General features: G+C 44.6%; 1 protein-coding gene across 2 annotated transcripts in view; it reads right to left on the reverse strand.

Moving 5' to 3' along the window:
* The window catches only part of LOC121545287 (anthrax toxin receptor 2-like), a 117,979-nt gene that overhangs the window by 67,742 nt on the left and 30,237 nt on the right, over positions 1-20,000 (reverse strand). For both annotated transcript variants that reach the window (XM_041855715.2, XM_045225637.1), the window contains exons 10-11: positions 13,333-13,411; positions 10,768-10,863 (exon numbers count right to left, since the gene is read on the reverse strand). In XM_041855715.2, the coding sequence (XP_041711649.2) occupies positions 10,768-10,863; positions 13,333-13,411 (175 nt within the window). The remainder of the gene's footprint in view (positions 1-10,767; positions 10,864-13,332; positions 13,412-20,000) is intronic.

Raw genomic sequence — 20,000 nt, forward strand, 5'->3', positions numbered from 1 at the left:
CACACAGTGAGCTCCAAAAGTATTGGGACAGTGATTTTTTTATTATAATTATTATTTTTTTTTTGGGGGGGGGGGCTCTGTACTCCAGCACTTTGGATTTGAAGTGATACAATGCCTATGAGGTTAAAAGGAACACCTACGTGAGAATGCTGTTTGTTGACTACACCATAGTGCCCTCAAAGCTCCTCACTAAGCTAAGGACCCTGGAACTAAACACCTCCCTCTGCAACTGGATCCTGGACTTCCTGACGGGCCACCCCCAGGTGGTAAGGGTAGGCAACAACACATCTGCTACGCTGATCCTCAACACGGGGGCACCTCAGGGGTGCGTGCTTAGTCCCCTCCTGTACTCCCTGTGCACCCACGACTGCATGGCCACTACAACACCATCATTAAGTTTGCCGACGACACAACGGTGGTAAGGCTGATCACTGAAAATGATGAGACCGCCTATAGGGAGGTCAACAACTTCTCCTTCAACGTGAGCAAGACAAAGGAGCTGATCGTGGACTACAGGTAAAGGAGGGCCGGGCATGGTCCAAACACACCAAGACAGTCGTAAAAGAGGTCACGACAATGCCTATTCCCCCTCAGGAGACTGAAAAGATTTGGCATGGGTCCTCAGATCCTCAAAAAGTTATACAGCTGCACCATCGAGAGCATCCTGACTGGTTGCATCACCGCTTGGTATGGCAACTGCTTGGCATCCGACCACAAGGCGCTACAGAGGGTAGTGTGTACGGCCCAGTAAATCACTTGGGCCAAGCTTCCTGCCATCCAGGACCTCTATACCAGGTGGTGTCAGAAGAAATACCCTATAAATTGTCAAAGACTCCAGCCACCCAAGTCATAGACTGTTCTCTCTGCTCCCGCACGGCAAGCGGTACCGGAACGCCAAGTCTAGGTCCAAAAGGCTCCTTAACAGCTTCTACCCCCAAGCCATAAGACTGCTAAACAGTTAATCAAATGGCTACCCGGACTATTTGCATTGACCCCCTTTTTTACGCTGCTGCTACTCGCTGTTTATTATCTATGCATAGTCACTTCACCCCTACCTACATGTACACTACCGTTCAAAAGTTTGGGTCACTTAGAAATATCCTTGTTTTCAAAAGAAAAGCCATTTTTTTGTCCATTAAAGTAACATCAAATTGATCAGAAATACAGTGTAGACTGTGTTAATGTTTTAAATGGCTATTGTAGCTGGAAATGGCTGATTTGTAATGGAATATCTATATAGGCGTACAGAGGCCCATTATCAGCAACCACCAGTCCTGTGTTCCAATGGCACTTTGTGTTTGCTAATCCAAGTTTATCATTTTAAAAGGCTAATTGATCATTAGAAAACCCTTTTGCAATTATTTTAGCACAGCTGAAAACTGTTGTGCTGAATAAAGAAGCAGTAAAACTGGCCTTCTTGAGACTAGTTGAGTATCTGGAGCATCAGCAATTGTGGGTTCGATTACAGGCTCAAAATGGCCAGAAACAAATAACTTTCTTCTGAAACTCATCAGTCTATTCTTGTTCTGAGTAATGAAAGCTATTCCATGCGAGAAATTGCCAAGAAACTGAAGATCTCGTACAACACTGTGTACTACTCCCTTCACAGAACAGCGCAAACTGGCTCTAACCAGAATAGAAAGAGGAGTGGGAGTGGTCATGGTGTGAATATCTATGTGTAGATCTATGTTATCTAGTTCTATGTTGGCCGGGTGTGGTTCCCAATCAGAGGCAGCTGTCGATCGTTGTCTCTGATTGGGGATCATACTTAGGCAGCCATTTTGCCTACCTACAGTGACGGAAAAAAGTATTTGATCCCCTGCTGATTTTGTACGTTTGCCCACTGACAAAGAAATTATCAGTCTATAATTTTAATGGTAGGTTGATTTGAACAGTGCGAGACAGAATAACAACAAAAAAATCCAGAAAGACGCATGTCAAAAATGTTATAAATTGATTTGCATTTTAATGAGGGAAATAAGTATTTGACCCCCTCTCAATCAGAAAGATTTCTGGCTCCCAGGTGTCATTTATACAGGTAACGAGCTGAGATTAGGAGCACACTCTTAAAGGGAGTGCTCCTAATCTCTGTCTGTTACCTGTATAAAATACACCTGTCCACAGAAGCAATCAATCAATCAGATTCCAAACTCTCCACCATGGCCAAGACCAAAGAGCTCTCCAAGGATGTCAGGGACAAGATTGTAGACCTACACAAGGCTGGAATGGGCTACAAGACCATCGCCAAGCAGCTTGGTGAGAAGGTGACAACAGTTGGTGCGATTATTCGCAAATGGAAGAAACACAAAATAACTGTCAATCTCCCTCGGCCTGGGGCTCCATGCAAGATCTCACCTCATGGAGTTGCAATGATCATGAGAATGGTGAGGAATCAGCCCAGAACTACACGGGAGGATCTTGTCAATGATCTCAAGGCAGCTGGGACCATAGTCACCAAGAAAACAATTGGTAACACACTACGCCGTGAAGGACTGAAATCCTGCAGCGCCCGCAAGGTCCCCCTGCTCAAGAAAGCACATATACATGCCCGTCTGAAGTTTGCCAATGAACATCTGAATGATTCAGAGGAGAACTGGGTGAAAGTGTTGTGGTCAGATGACACCAAAATCGAGCTCTTTGGCATCAACTCAACTCGCCGTGTTTGGAGGAGGAGGAAGGCTGCCTATGACCCCAAGAACACCATCCCCACCGTCAAACATGCTTTGGGGGTGTTTTTCTGCTAAGGGGACAGGACAACTTCACCGCATCAAAGGGACGATGGACGGGGCCATGTACCGTCAAATCTTGGGTGAGAACCTCCTTCCCTCAGCCAGGGTATTGAAAATGGGTCGTGGATGGGTATTCCAGCATGACAATGACCCAAAACACACGGCCAAGGCAACAAAGGAGTGGCACAAGAAGAAGCACATTAAGGTCCTGGAATGGCCTAGCCAGTCTCCAGACCTTAATCCCATAGAAAATCTGTGGAGGGAGCTGAAGGTTCGAGTTGCCAAACGTCATCCTCGAAACCTTAATGACTTGGAGAAGATCTGCAAAGAGGAGTGGGACAAAATCCCTCCTGAGATGTGTGCAAACCTGGTGGCCAACTACAAGAAACGTCTGACCTCTGTGATTGCCAACAAGGGTTTTGCCACCAAGTACTATGTCATCTTTTGCAGATGGGTCAAATACTTATTTCCCTCATTAAAATGCAAATCAATTTATAACATTTTTGACATGCGTTTTTCTGGATTTTTGTGTTGTTATTCTGTCTCTCACTGTTCAAATAAACCTACCATTAAAATTATAGACTGATCATGTCTTTGTCATTGGGCAAACGTACAAAATCAGCAGGGGATCAAATACTTTTTTCCCTCACTGTATATTGTGGGATCTTGTTTCTGTTTCAGTTTGGCTTGTTGGATGATTAGCCTTTTGAACTTCACGTTCTGTTGGATTTTGTTATTTTGTCGGTATTTATATAATAAACGACTATGTACGCTTACCACGCTGCACCTTGGTCCAATCCTTTACACGACGAACGTGACACACACAATGACTACATCAAGCTTGTGACTCTACAAATTTGTTGGATGCATTTGCAGTTTGTTTTGGTTGTGTTTCAGATTATTTAGTGCCCAATAAAAATGATGAAATGGTAAATGATGTATTGTGTCATTTTGGAGTAACTTTCTTTACATTAATGTGGATGCTACCATGGTTACGGATAATCCTGAATGAATCGTAAATAATGTTGAGTGAGAAAGTTACAGACACACAAATATCATAACCGCAAGACATGCTAACCTCTCACCATTACAATAACAGGGGATGTTGGCATTTTGAGGGGTATTTGTGTAACTTTGTATTCCAGTCAAGGCTCATCCTATATCCAACTGCCATACAAACCTTTTCTATTCATACTGCATACTCTCCATACTGTCTATACACACCATTCACATACATATACAGCGCCTTCAGAAAGTATTCAGACCCCTTGACTTGTTCCACATTTTGTTAAGTTACAGCATTCTTCTAAAAAAAAAAATATATATATATATATTTATTTGTTTAATCCTCAGCAATCTACACACAATACCCCATAATGACAAAGTCAAAACAGGTTTTTAAAATGGTTAGCAAATGTATTGAATATAAAAAAAATAGATACCTTATTTACATAAATATTCAGACCCTTTGCTATGAGACTCGAAATTGAGCTCAGGTGCATCCTGTTTCCATTGATCATCCTTGAGATGTTTCTACAACTTGATTGGACTCCACCTGTGGTAAATTCAATTGATTGGACATGATTTGGAAAGGCACACACCTGTCTATGTAAGGTCCCACAGTTGACAATGTATGTCAGAGCAAAAACCAAGCCATGAGGTCGAAGGAATTGTCCATAGAGATCCGTGACAGGATTGTGTCGAGGCACAGATCTGGGGAAGGGTACCAAAACATTTCTGCAGCATTGAAGGTCCCTAAGAATACAGTGGCCTCCATCATTCTTAAATGGAAGAAGTTTGGAACCACCAAGACTCTTCCTAGAGCTGGCCACCCGGCCAAACTGAGCAATCGGGGGAGAAGGGCCTTGGTCAGGGAGGTGACCAAGAATTCAATGGTCACTCTGACAGAGCTCTAGATGGGAGAACATTCCAGAAGGACAACCATCTCTGCAACACTCCTTCAATCAGGCCTTTATGTGGCCAGACGGAAGCCACTCCTCAGTAAAAGGCACATGACAGCCCACTTGTAGTTTGCCAAAAGGCACCTAAAGGACTCTCAGACCAAAACAAGATTCTCTGGTCTGAAGAAAACAAGATTCAACTCTTTGGCCTGAATGCCAAACGTCACGTCTGGAGGAAACCTGGCACGATCCCTACGGCGAAGCATGGTGGTGGCAGCATCATGCTGTGGGGATGTTTTTCAGCAGCAGGGACTGGGAGACTAGTCAGGATCGAGGCAAAGATGAACGGAGCAAAGTACAGAGTGATCCTTAATGAAAGCCTGCTCCAGAGCACTCAGGACCTCAGACTGGGGCGAAGGTTCACCTTCCAACAGGACAACGACCCTAAGCACAGAGCCAAGACAACGCAGGAGTGGCTTCGGGACAAGTCTCTGAATGTACTTCAGTGGCGCAGCCAGAGCCTGGACTTGAACACGATCGAACATCTCTGGAGAGACCTGAAAATAGCTCTGCAGCAACGCTCCCCATCCAACCTGACAGAGCTTGAGAGGATCTGCAGAGAAGAATGGGAGAAACTCCCCAAATACAGGTGTGCCAAGCTTGTAGTGTCATACCGAAGAAGACACAAGGCTGTAATTGCTGCCAAAGGTACTTCAAAAATGACTGAGTAAAGGTTCTGAATGCTTATGTAAATGTGATATTTCTGTTTTTTATTTTTAATAAATTAGCAATCATTTCTAAAAAACTGTTTTTGCTTTGTCATTATGGGGTATGGTGTGTATATTGATGAGGGGAAAAAACTATTTAATCAATTTTAGAATAACAAAATGTAACAAAATGTGGAAAAAGTGGAGGGGTCTGAATACTTTCAAACATTAGAACACCTTCCTAATATTGAGTTGCCCTTTGACCCTCAGAACAGCCTCAATTATTCGGGGCATAGACACTACAACGTGTTGAAAGCATTCCACAGGGATGCTGGCCCATGTTGACTCCAATGCTTCCCACAGTTGTGTAAATTTGGCTGAATGTAGTTCTTGACACAAACCTGGTAACCGAACAAAACCAGGTGCGTCTGGCACCTACTAACTTACCCCATTTAAAGGCACTTAAATCCTATTGTCTTGCCCATTCACCTTCTGAATGGCACACATACACAATCCATGTCTCAATTGTCTCAAGGCTTAAAAATATGTATTTAACCTGTCTCCTCCCCTTCATCTACACTGATTTAAGTGGATTTAACAAGTGACATCAATAACAGATCATAGCTTTCACCTGGATTCACCTGGTCAGTCTATGTCCTGGAAAGACATAGATATAGATATAGACATAGACATAGACATAGACATAGACATAGACATAGACATAGACATAGACATAGACATAGACATAGACATAGACATAGACATAGACATAGATATAGATATAGATATTACTATATTATTTATATTCCAGACTCAGGTCTCTGGTTCAGAAGGTAATATCCTGCAATTCTATCCATTTTGTTATGGGGTTTTGTACTGTGTATTTAAATACTGTATTCTCGACATAGCTCATTCTAATATTTATCCTACTGTAGAACATTTTAGTTACACTGTTTATACACACAGCATATGTATTTATACACTGGAGTGTGTGTGTGTGTGTGTGTGTGTGTGTGTTTGTGTGTGTGTGTGTGCATGCGTGCGTGCGTGTGTGCGTGTGTTTGTTTGTGTGTGTGTGCGTGCATGCATGCGTACGTGTGTGCGTGTGTTTGTGTTTGTGTGTGTGTGTGTGTGTGTGTGTGTGTGTGTGCGTGCGTGTGTGTGTGTTTGTATGTGTTTGTGGGCGTGCATGCGTATGTGTGTGTGTGTGTGTGTGTGTGTGTGTGTGTGTGTGTGTGTGTGTGTGTGTGTGTGTGTGTGTGTTTGTATGTGTTTGTGTGCGTGCATGCATGTGTTTGTGTGTGTGTGTGTGTGTGTGTGTGTGTGTGTGTGTGTGTGTGTGTGTGTGTGTGTGTGCGTGCATGCGTACGCGTGTGTGTGTGTGTGTCTCTCTGGATACTGAACCATCTGTCATACAGCAGGCCCAAAGCTGCAACACCAACACCAGGTTCCACCAACCAATCATAGCCACTCATGGCATCATCCCTATACGGCCCTCTTTGGGTAATTGTCCAATTAGAGTAGCTAATGCTAATCCCATTCATTTGAAACCCTCCGCTTTGAGCTGTTTGTATTATCCTGATAGTATGTCAGTGGCAGGTAGCATACAGGCAAATTAAAATGATGCACTTTCATTAGGGACAAATTAACCTATTTGAGAGGAATGCTGAATGTAATAATCATAAGGGGTGGCCACAGTGATTACAGAGAATATAATTCCATTTTGAAAATACTGTACATGTTGAAGTGTATCGGACAGGAAATGTGGAACATTGCATGATAACAAAAGGTACAAGACAGGTTGAGGTCATAGCAGGGGGAAACTATTCAGACCTCTTACCCAGTAGACCCTTGTGTCTGAGTGACAGTATCAGTATATTATCTCACTCTTAATCAAAGATATATTGTCCTCCCTTTCTCTAAGTCCACGACCACACCTCAACTCCACACAACCCATACATTCCTATAGGACTTTAAAACACCATGAAACACTGGTGTGTACAAGAGCAACATATCAGGGTGGGGCGTAGTTCATATCAGGGTGGGGCGTAGTTCATATCAGGGTGGGGCGTAGTTCATATCAGGGTGGGGCGCAGTCAACGTGGGGCGCAGTTCATATCAGGGTGGGGCGCAGTTCATATCAGTGGGGCGTAGTTCATATCAGGGTGGGGCGTAGTTCATATCAGGGTGGGGCGTAGTTCATATCAGGGTGGGGCGTAGTTCATATCAGGGTGGGGCGTAGTTCATATCAGGGTGGGCGTAGTTCATATCAGGGTGGGGCGTAGTTCATATCAGGGTGGGGCGTAGTTCATATCAGGGTGGGGGGTTCATATCAGGGTGGGGTGTAGTTCATATGGGTGGGCGAGTTCATATCAGGGTGGGGGCGTAGTTCATATCAGGGTGGGGCGTAGTTCATATCAGGGTGGGGCGTAGTTCATATCAGGGTGGGGCGTTGTTCATATCAGGGTGGGGTGTAGTTCTGTGTTCCTATAAACATAAATAAAAATGTAATTCACTGCACCGCATGTATGACCTCGTGCCTGGCAGGGTTCCAAGTGGGAAGGAGAGAGAGATAGTGTGTGTGTGTGCGCGCGTCTGTGCGTGTGTGCGTTCCCATTTGTGTATCTGTGTGTGTATGGGGCTCATCCTGACTGCTGAAGCCCTGAAACCCAGCTGAAACCTGGCAGACTGGGGCTTGAAATATTAACAACCCACACATGGCCTTCTCCCTCTCTCCTCCTCTCCCCCTCTCCCCTCTCCTCCTCTCCTCCTCTCCCCCTCTCCTCCTCTCCTCCTCTTCCCCTCTCCTCCTCTTCCATCTCACCCTCTCCCTCCCTCTCTCCCCCTCTCCTCCTCTCCTCCTCTCCCTCTCTCCTCCTCTCCCTCCTCTCCCTCTCTCCTCCTCTCCTCCTCTCCCTCTCTCCTCCCTCCTCTCCTCTCTCCTCCTCTCCTCTCTCTCCCTCTCCTCTCCCCCTCTCCCTCTCACCCCCTCTCCTCCTCTCCTCCTCCCTCCTCTCCTCCTCTCCTCCTCTCCTCTCTCTCCTCCTCTCCCCCCTCTCCTCCTCTCCCTCTCTCCCCCTCTCCCTCCTCTCCCCCTCTCCTCCTCTCCTCCTCTCCCCTCTCCTCTCTCCCTCTCTCCTCTCTCCCTCTCTCCTCCTCTCCCTCTCTCCCCCCTCTCCACCTCTCCTCCTCTCCCTCTCTCCTCCTCTCCCATCTCTCCCCCCCTCACCTCTCCTCCTCTCCCCCTCCTCCTCTCCTCCTCTCCCTCTCCCCTCCTCCTCCCTCTCCCCCTCTCCCTCTCTCCTCCTCTCCCCCTCTCTCCTCCTCTCCCCCTCTCTCCTCCTCTCCTCCTCTCCCCCTCTCTCCTCCTCTCCCCTCCTCCTCTCTCCTCCTCTCTCCTCCTCTCCTCCTCTCATCCTCTCAACCCTCCTCTCCTCCTCTCCTCCTCTCCCCCTCTCTCCTCCTCTCCTCCTCTCCCCCTCTCATCCTCTCCTCCTCTCCCCCCTCTCTCCCTCTCCTCCTCTCCCCCTCTCTCCTCCTCCCCCCCTCTCCTCCTCTCCCCCTCTCCTCCTCTCCCCCTCTCCCATCCTCTCCTCCTCTCCCCCTCTCCTCCTCTCCCCCTCCTCTCCTCCTCTCCTCCTCTCCTCCCTCTCCTCCTCTCCCCCTCTCCTCCCCTCCTCTCTCCTCCTCTCCTCCTCCCACTCCTCCATTTCCCCCTCTCCTCCCCCCCTCTCCTCCTCTCCCCCTCTCTCCTCCTCTCTCCTCCTCTCCACCTTTCCCCCTCCCCCTCTCCTTCTCTCCCCCCTCTCCTCCTCTCCCCTCTCCTCCTCTCCTCTCTCCCCCTCTCCTCCTCTCTCCTCCTCTCTCCTCCTCTCCCCCTCTCCTCCTCTCCCCCTCTCCCCCTCTCCTCCTCTCTCCTCCTCTCCTCCTCTCCTCCTCTCCCCTCTCCTCCTCTCCCCCTCTCCTCCTCTCTCCTCCTCTCCTTCTCTCCCCATGTCCCTGATGGAGTCAGTAGCAGTTCCAGCACCAAGTCAAACACACCCCAGCCAGACATGCTGCAGGGGCTTTACATTCTAAAGCCTTTGTTGGTTTTCCAAAATATGCTTCCATCTCATCCTGGATGGGCTCCCAGTGTTCTCATCAGGGACTCAAAAGGGAGGCAAGGCACATAATTATTGGTAGTAATATTTATTATTTGGAGGCTGTTGGTGATGGTGTTGGTATATTTCCGTGTGTCAGAAGAGGGGAACAGAGAGGGAGTAAGGGCACACATTTTACATTGACATTTTAGTCATTTAGCAGAGGCTTATCCAGAGCCACTTACAGGAGCAATTAGGGTTGTGCCTTTCTCAAGGGCACATTGACAGATTCAGGGATTCGAACCAGCGACCTTTCAGTTACTGGCCCAACGCTCTTAACCGCTAGGCCTTATACATGTCCTGAAACTATCATCTGGTAACTGTGGGCTTTAAATGGTTAAGTGGAGAGAGAAAGATGTGGACTGGGTTGGGGAAGGGGAATTATTATGCGAAGAGAGAGAGAGAGAGAGAGAGAGAGAGAGAGAGAGAGAGAGAGAGAGGAAGAGAGAGAGAGAGAGAGAGAGAGAGAGGGAGAGAGAGAGAGAGAGAGAGAGAGAGAGAGGGAGAGAGAGAGAGAGAGAGAGAGAGAGGGAGAGAGAGAGAGAGAGAGGGGAGAGAGAGAGAGAGAGAGGGGGGAGAGAGAGGGGGAGAGAGAGAGAGAGAGAGGGAGAGAGAGAGAGGGGGAGAGAGAGAGAGAGAGAGGGGAGAGAGAGAGAGAGAGAGAGAGAGAGAGAGAGAGAGAGAGAGAGAGAGGGAAGAGAGAGAGGGAGAGAGAGAGAGAGAAGAGAGAGAGAGAGAGAGAGAGAGAGAGAGAGAGAGAGAGAGAGAGAGAGAGGGGGAGAGAGAGCGAGAGAGGGGGAGAGAGAGAGAGAGAGAGAGGGGGAGAGAGAGAGAGAGAGGAGAGAGCGAGAGAGAGAGAGAGAGAGAGAGAGAGAGAGAGAGAGAGAGAGAGATGCTGCTGGGGTACAGTTATATTCATATATTTTCACTCTGGGTTTATCTGTCTTTACTTACACCTCTCTTGGACTGTCTCCAGAAATAGACAGGGTTTGTGTTCACGCTGTCATGTCACCTTTATCTATACAGTTTATTCTCATTGAGATAAAATCTCTGTTGCAACAGACTTTTAGTTATGAGGGACATTCTGATTTACAGTGATTGCTTAAGGACACATCGAGGAGATTACCACAGAATACACAAAGAGAACGTCCAGAGTAACGAAATAGTTTTCGTAGTGACATACTTACCCAACAAATGGCTCACGACAAAACATTTAAATCCAGATTAACCCCAGGGCAGGCCCATATCTGTATGTTATTATCTACGTTATAGACAGTGTTGTAAGACTCACCACGGTGCAGCAGAGAGGCCAGAACCACCATGCAGCTGCTAAGGCTGCCAGTAACAACAGCACCAGGAAGACTATGGCTACTGTGAAGCCGCCCGACTGACAGAGGGAGAGAAAAATGCACATGTTAGATACATACACACAAACGTTAAACACACATTAGATACATACACACACACGTTAGATACATACACACACACGTTAAACACACGTTAGATACATACACATACATGTTAAACACACGTTAGATACATACACACACACGTTAAACACACGTTAGATACATACACACACACGTTAAACACACGTTAGGTACATACACACACACTAGACACACGTTAGATACATACACACACACTAGACACATGTTAGATACATACACATACATGTTAAGCACACGTTAGATACATACACATCCATGTTAAACACACGTTAGATACATACACATACATGTTAGACACATGTTAGATACATACACACACACATGTTAAACACACGTTAGAAACATACACACACACACGTTAGACAAATGTTAGATACATACACACACACGTTAAACACACGTTAGATACATACACACACACGTTAGACACATACACACACACGTTAAACACACGTTAGATACATACACACACACGTTAGACACATACACACACACGTTAGACACATGTTAGATACATACACACACAAGTTAAACACACGTTAGATACATACACACACATTAGACACACGTTAGATACATACACACACGTTAGACACATGTTAGATACATACACATACATGTTAAACAAACGTTAGATACATACACACACGTAAGACACACGTTAGAAATGTACAGTGCCTTGCAAAAGTACTCATTCCCCTTGGCGTTTTTCCTATTTTGTTGCATTACAACCTGTAATTTAAATGGATTTTTATTTGGATTTCATGTAATGGACATACACAAAATAGTCCAAATTAGTGAAGTGAAATGAAAAAAATAACTTGTTTCAAAAATTCTAAAGAATAAATCATCCCCTTTGATATGAATACCCTAAATAAGATCTGGTGCAACCAATTACCTTCAGAAGTCACATAATTAGTTAAATAAAGTCCACCTGTGTGCAATCTAAGTGTCACATGATCTGTCACATGATCTCAGTATATATACACCTGTTCTGAAAGGCCCCAGAGTCTGCAACACCACTAAGCAAGGGGCACCACAAAGCAAGCGGCACCATGAAGATCAAGGAGCTCTCCAAGCAGGTCAGGGACAAAGTTGTGGAGAAGTACAGATCAGGGTTGGGTTATAAAAAAATATCAGAAACTTTGAACATCCCACGGAGCACCATTAAATCTATTATTAAACAATGGAAAGAATATGGCACCACAACAAACCTGCCAAGAGAGGGCCGCCCACCAAAACTCACAGACCAGGCAAGGAGGGCATTAATCAGAGAGGCAACAAAGAGACCAAACATAACCCTGAAGGAGCTGCAAAGCTCCACAGCGGAGATTGGAGTATCTGTCCATAGGACCACTTTAAGCCGTACACTCCACAGAGCTGGGCTTTACGGAAGCGTGGCCAGTAAAAAGCCATTGCTTAAAGAAATAAATAAGCAAACACGTTTGGTGTTCGCCAAAATGCATGTGGGAGACTCCCCAAACATATGGAAGAAGGTACTCTGGTCAGATGAGACTAAAATGTAGCTTTTTGGCCATCAAGGATAATGCTATATCTGGCGCAAACCCAACACCTCTCATCACCCTGAGAACACCATCCCCACAGTGAAGCACGGTGGTGGCAGCATCATGCTTGTGGGTATGTTTTTCATCGGCAGGGACTGGGAAACTGGTCAGAATTAAGGGAATGATGGATGGCGCTAAATACAGGGATATTCTTGAGGGAAACCTGTTTCAGTCTTCCAGAGATTTGAGACTGGGATGGAGGTTCACCTTCCAGCAGGACAATGACCCTATGCATACTGCTAAAGCAACACTCGAGTGGTTTAAGGGGAAACATTTAATTGTCTTGGAATGGCCTAGTCAAAGCCCAGACCTCAATCCAATTGAGAATAGGTGGTATGACTTAAAGATTGCTGTACACCAGCGGAACCCATCCAACTTCAAGGAGCTGGAGCCGTTTTGCCTTGAAGAATGTGCAAAAATCCCAGTGGCTAGATGTGCCAAGCTTATAGAGACATACTCCAAGAGACTTGCAGCTGTAATTGCTGCAAAAGGTGGCTCTACAAAGTATTGACTTTGGGGGGGGTGAATAGTTATGCACGCTCAAGTTTTCTGTTTTTTTGTATTATTTCCTGTTTGTTTCATAATAAAAAATATTTTGCATCTTCAAAGTGGTAGGCATGTTGTGTAAATCAAATGATACAAACCCCCCAAAAATCAATTTTAATTCCAGGTTGTAAGGCAACAAAATAGGAAAAATGCCAAGGGGGGTGAATACTTTCGCAAGGCACTGTACTCACAAGTGATAGGTACACAGAGAGAGTTTTAGGCTTTGTACATAATGTACTGCAGACAGAAAATAAGAAAGATTTTAATCATGACAAAGGCAGAATATAAACTCACACATGTTGTGGCGTAGATGGTGAAGGCACTGGAGACGAAGGATTTACCGTGGTTCAGACTGATCAGGACATCCATCGACCTAGAAACACACAATGTTAACACCACTATACAAAAGAGTAGGGCCCTGGTCAAAAGCAGTGCACTATATAGGGAATAGGGTGCCGTTTCAGACCCTATGACTTATTTAGCAAGAGGTGGAGGAGGCCAAAATGGTGCAATTAAAAGCCTAATGATGAACGGCAGAACGATTTCCATATGTCTGTTACGCCACATCCAATTACCCTGTCTTTAATGAGAACCCAGGAGCGACTGAAACGCCTGAAATCACCCCCCAAAAAATGAAGAAATATGTAAAACACGGTCTATTGGCTGGTTTGAGTGTTCGCCTGGCTGTATGTGTGTGTGCGTGTGGGGTGAACGTGTGTATGGAGGATGAAGGTGTGTGTGTGTGTGGGGTGAACGTGTGTGTGGAGGATGAAGGTGTGTGTGGGAGTTGAAGGTTGGTGTGTGTGTGTGTGTGTGTGTGTGTGCGTGCGTGTTGTAGTCTGTGCTTGTGCTCCGTGCTCTGGGTTCAGCCCTGGGGCTCTGCCCTGGGCCTTCTATCCTCCTGTGCTCCGTGCTCTGGGTTCAGCCCTGGGGCTCTGCCCTGGGCCTTATATCCTCCTGTGGCTCCAACAGATGAGCTGCCACCTGACCATCTGTCCCACTGTCCGCTGCTATGGCACTGGATTTTAAATAGCCTCAAATTCACTCTTCATGTCACCTTTCCTATTTCCACATGTAGCCCTCTACACTCGTACCCGTATACGGGTTGAAAATGGCAGATTTGGGCACTGATAAGCATCTAAATTAAAACGTAGTGGCTGGACAGTAACATACTATACATGACGTCAGAGCTCAGTGGCTGGACAGTAACATGCTATACATGACGTCAGAGCTCAGTGGCTGGACAGTAACATGCTATACATGACGTCAGAGCTCAGTGGCTGGACAGTAACATGCTATACATGACGTCAGAGCTCAGTGGCTGTACAGTAACATGCTATACATGACGTCAGAGCTCAGTGGCTGGACAGTAACATGCTATACATGACGTCAGAGCTCAGTGGCTGGACAGTAACATGCTATACATGACGTCAGAGCTCAGTGGCTGGACAGTAACATGCTATACATGACGTCAGAGCTCAGTGGCTGGACAGTAACATGATATACATGACGTCAGAGCTCAGTGGCTGGACAGTAACATACTATACATGACGTCAGAGCTCAGTGGCTGGACAGTAACATGCTATACATGACGTCAGACCTCTGGCTCTGTGCTTCACAGCTCTGTATGGGTTCTGACTGACAGACGTTCTGAACTTGAGCACCTCACGCGACAAGACGTTGCCCCCCATCCCTCCTGCTGATTGGTCAACTTTTGCAAATGTTTTGTTGTCTGAGTAACGCTGTAAATGAAGACTCGATCTATTTTGAAAGATGAGACATTGAGGATTAGAATAAATCTAAGGCACTGCATTGCGGTGTTTGAGGCATCACTATAGACCGGGGTTCGATCCTAGGCTGTGTTGCAGCCGGCCACGACCGGGAGACCCATGAGGCAGCGCAAACTTGGCCCAGCGTCGCCCGGGTTAGGGGAGGGTTTGGCCGGCTGGGATGTCCTTGTCCCATCGCACTCTAGTGACTCCTCATGGCGGGGGGCGGGGGCGCATGCACGCTGACTTTGGTCGGCAGTTGTACGGTGTTTCCTCCGACACATTGGTGCGGCTGGCTTCTGGGTTAGCGAGCAGTGCGGCTTGGCAGGATCGCGTTTCGGAGGACACATGGCTCTCGACCTTCGCCTCTCCGAGTCCGTATGGAGTTGCAGCGATGGGACAAGACTGTAACTACCAATTGGATGTAAAGAAAAAAAATTAATACCTACATTATGGATTTATGTCCATTTAAAAATGACTACGCCTCATGATTTTGTTTCTGTCCACTTGGCTTTGACTGGTATTGTGGAATACATTTAGGAAGGGCTGTATCTGGGACTTTAGCTTTGACTGGTATTGTGGAATACATTTAGTAGGGGCTGTATCTGTGACACGTCCTTCTGCAGAGCGACGTTCCCACAACTTAAGTGACAGGTCTCCTCGCGATATGTTCAACCCTGAATAATTCACCCTCCTAAATTTCTCCATCTTTAAGGAAAAGTTGGAAAGCCATTAGCGACTCCGGTGTCAGCTGGTCCAGCTGTATCGCATCATTAGCGCTTAGCGTCACGTCGAACGCCGAGGCGCTCTGACAGGAGCCGCTAGACACAGAGACCACTAGAGTGGAGGGAAAGAGACATTTCCACATCCCAGCTCAGAGATCTCCAATGACCAGACCTGGGTTCAAATACTACTTGAAATCTTTCAAATATTTTGAGTGTTTACTGTAGCCTACCTGGAGTGCCAAATGGGGTAGGGTTTACAGTTTTGGGACTATTATATTGGTCCATTAAGACAGGCAAGCTCAATCAAGCCCAGAAAAAGGACTTACAATGATTTCAAATAGTAGTTGAACACAGGTCTTTCTCCACATTCCAGTTTAGAGATCTCCAGTCACACAAGGAGAGGTCTGCCATGTCAGCCATGTCTTCCCTGGGAAAGTGTGTCAGTCTTTACAGGGTCTTAGAGTGATCCCTGAGTGATCAGCTGCTCATTCTACCTCTGGCATTACATTCCCCCTCTCATCTCCCATCTATTCAGACATAACCCCAACTCAACCCTCTCATCTCCCATCTATTCAGACATAACCCTGGCTCAATTTAACAGCTGGAGCCCTGTCTTCAACTATCACTCCCCGCACATAAAAAAAACTAGAAATGTGCAGTTTGACATGTGAAAATCGTGTTTTCACATGCTAACACCACCTTTTCACGTTAGAAGAATAACATGTTTTCACCTCATGTGAATTTCAAGTTATCATGTCAAAATCGCATTTGCAGTTTCACATGTAAGAAAACTCCACGTGTAAATCTCACTTGCACATGTAGAATTTCAAGTTCACATGTGAAAAACAATCCATATGTGAAAAATTAAGGTACAATATGTTACTGTAAATTCCATAGAAACATATTTTATTTATTTATTATTATTTCTGAGCCATCCACTCCATTATTATTGTAGTCCTTCATGGGGTTGCATTGATATACATGTATACTGAGCGCTACCACTAGGGAGAGGCATTCAGAGTGTTACTGCTGCAGGCGTGCGCCTCTCTTCTTCGTACATTAGTCCGTGACCGTTGGAAGAAGCCCAGTGAAAAGAACAGAGAAGCTAGCTCTCCCTGTCTCCTTATTTTTATATCCTGTTTTCCGGTTTGTACGCATGGTTACGTTTTCAAAATCTAGAGATAACATTAACTGAAATGTGTTGAGTTTTCTGGACATTTTGATGTATAATTTCATTGTTTGGACCGAGTGAAAAACGAGTGAGATTGTCATTTACAGATGTGTAACCAAGCTAAGTAGCTAGCTAGCTAGCTCACTTTTGTATGCAAGTTGATGAGAACAAGATGGCATTTCGGATTATTTTTTATTTCCATTATAAATGTTTTGGATCTTAAATGGTTTTATTTTTACAAACAAGGGCTCACATTGAGTGTATTTACACATGTACATATGAACCACGCTAATGATATGTATTTTAGATGGTTACTTTTTATTAGATTTGTATCTAATGGTCACATGCTAACTGCTAACCGTTGGCTAACTTATTGATAGGCAATAACTAGCCTTCCATTTTGTCCTAGCTAGTTATGTTTAGCTTCTGTTATTGTTAGCTGTCCATTGGTTTTTAGTCACATTTAATACACAGGGCTAAAAGGGATTTTAAAGTATTTGAAAATGTGTGAATGTGTTTGCTTTTGGAATGAATGTAAACAGATACTTTCCTACAAAGAGATGATTTTAATTAGGGCTGTCAGAGTTAATCAGTTAACTCAAGTAAACTTTTTGTAATTTTGGTCCAGTCATTTTTTTTATCTTGATTAATCGCATTGTCTGAAAGCGTTGAAAATACACTGAAAACACCCAAAATACTTCAGTATGCAGCTTAAAACGATGCAATGTCAAAACAAGTTGACACTGGAGGTTAACTCCTTTTATTTGTTGGCACAAAATTACCTCCATACTTCCATTCATTTTTTTAACCGATACCGGGATATCTTCAGACGAACAAAACAAAGAACACCATCGTGTTCGTGAGAGTCTCCCCTTTCCACAGTGGGGTCATATTAGTTTGTTGCCCAAACGGTTCGGATGCTACAGACATTTCCGTGAGAATCCCTATTTTCAGGATGTCTGCGGAAGGCAGATGTGGAGACGCAACCCCAAAACACAGATATCTCTAGCTTAAACTGGCGGATTTTGATCAGGTTTTTTTTATTTATGTTAATTACATTGGCGCATGGGTGCGTCAATAGACTATTTTAAAGAAAGTGTGCTTATCAATTTACCTGATTTTGCTAACCGTTACTTTCGAAAAAATCAAGACGTCAATATTCTTGTAATGCTTTATATATATATATATAGATATATATATATATATATATATATATATATATATATATATATATATATATATATATATATAGATATATGAAAATCTTCAATTACAGCTAAATTTGATCAAATTCTGAATTTGCAATTAATCGTGATTAATCACAGCAAATCCTGCGATTATCTCCATTAAATGTAACGTTTGACAGCACTTTTTTTTTATTGAACAGTCAATATTCTGAGATTGAGAGAAAATGATAATAAATATACATTGTCAGCCCTCTTGATCTAATGGTAAAGACATTGGCTTCTCCGTGGGAAACCTGGGTTCTAATCCCACTGCTTACTAAAGCACACATGTGAAATATTGGGAAACCACATGTCTGAATCCATTTGAAACTTCACGTGTCCAAAAACATTTATAATTTTCACGTGATATGTTCATGTTTTTATTTCTGTAAGTCGCAGCATTTTATAGCATTACAAGAAAAGACGGGAGAGACAGATGGATATACAGTGGGGAAAGAAAGTATTTAGTCAGCCACCAATTGTGCAAGTTCTCCCACTTAAAAAGATGAGAGAGGCCTGTAATTTTCATCATAGGTACAAAATGAGAAAAAAAATCCAGAAAATCACATTGTAGGATTTTTTTATGAATTTATTTGCAAATTATGGTGGAAAATAAGTATTTGGTCAATAACAAAAGTTTCTCAATACTTTGTTATATACCCTTTGTTGGCAATGACACAGGTCAAACGTTTTCTGTAAGTCTTCACAAGGTTTTCCACACTGTTGCTGGTATTTTGGCCCATTCCTCCATGCAGATCTTCTCTAGAGCAGTGATGTTTTGGGGCTGTCGCTGGGCAACACGAACTTTCAACTCCCCTCCAAAGATGTTCTATGGGGTTGAGATCTGGAGACTGGCTAGGCCACTCCAGGACCTTGAAATGCTTCTTACGCAAGCCACTCCTTCGTTGCCCGGGCGGTGTGTTTGGGATCATTGTCATGCAGAAAGACCCAGCTACGTTTCATCTTCAATGCCCTTGCTGATGGAAGGAGGTTTTCACTCAAAATCTCACGATACATGACCCATTCATTCTTTCCTTTACAGTCGTCCTGGTCCCTTTGCAGAAAAACAGCCCCAAAGCATGATGTTTCCACCCCCATGCTTCACAGTAGGTATGGTGTTCTTTGGATGCAACTCAGCATTCTTTGTCCTCCAAACATGACGAGTTGAGTTTTTACCAAAAAGTTATATTTTGGTTTCATCTGACCATATGACATTCTCCCAATCCTCTTCTGGATCATCCAAATGCACTCTTGCAAACTTCAGACGGGCGGTAGGCTTTGTTACTTTGGTCCCAGCTCTCTGCAGGTCATTCACTTGGTCCCCCCATGTGGTTCTGGGATTTTTGCTCACCGTTCTTGTGATCATTTTGACCCCACGGGGTGAGATCTTGCGTGGAGCCCCAGATCGAGGGAGATTATCAGTGGTCTTGTATGTCTTCCATTTCCTAATAATTGCTCCCACAGTTGATTTCTTCAAACCAAGCTGCTTAACTATTGCAGATTCAGTCTTCCCAGCCTGGTGCAGGTCTACAATTTTGTTTCTGGTGTCCTTTGACAGCTCTTTGGTCTTAGCCATAGTGGAGTTTGGAGTGTGACTGTTTGAGGTTGTGGACAGGTGTCTTTTATACTGATAACAAGTTCAAACAGGTGCCATTAATACAGGTCACGAGTGGAGGACAGAGGAGCCTCTTAAAGAAGAAGTTACAGGTCTGTGAGAGCCAGAAATGTTGCTTGTTTGTAGGTGACCAAATGCTTATTTTCCACCATAATTTGCAAATAAAATCATTAAAAATCCTACAATGTGATTTTCTGGAATTTTTTTCTTTCTCAATTTGTCTGTCATAGTTGACGTGTACCTATGATGAAAATTACAGGCCTCTCTCATCTTTTTAAGTGGGAGAACATGCACAATTGGTGGCTGACTAAATACTTTTTTCCCCACTGTATTAATGTTTTTGGGGTTTTGTAGACCCACACTATGACCATGCTATTTCTCCTTTTCAATCCGTTTCCTCTGAACTATTAAACCGGCTAAATATTTGGATCGCTACTCATGACTTGCTGTGCATAT

This window comes from Coregonus clupeaformis, chromosome 16, assembly GCF_020615455.1.
Source record: "Coregonus clupeaformis isolate EN_2021a chromosome 16, ASM2061545v1, whole genome shotgun sequence".
NCBI classification, from domain to species: Eukaryota; Metazoa; Chordata; class Actinopteri; order Salmoniformes; family Salmonidae; genus Coregonus; species Coregonus clupeaformis.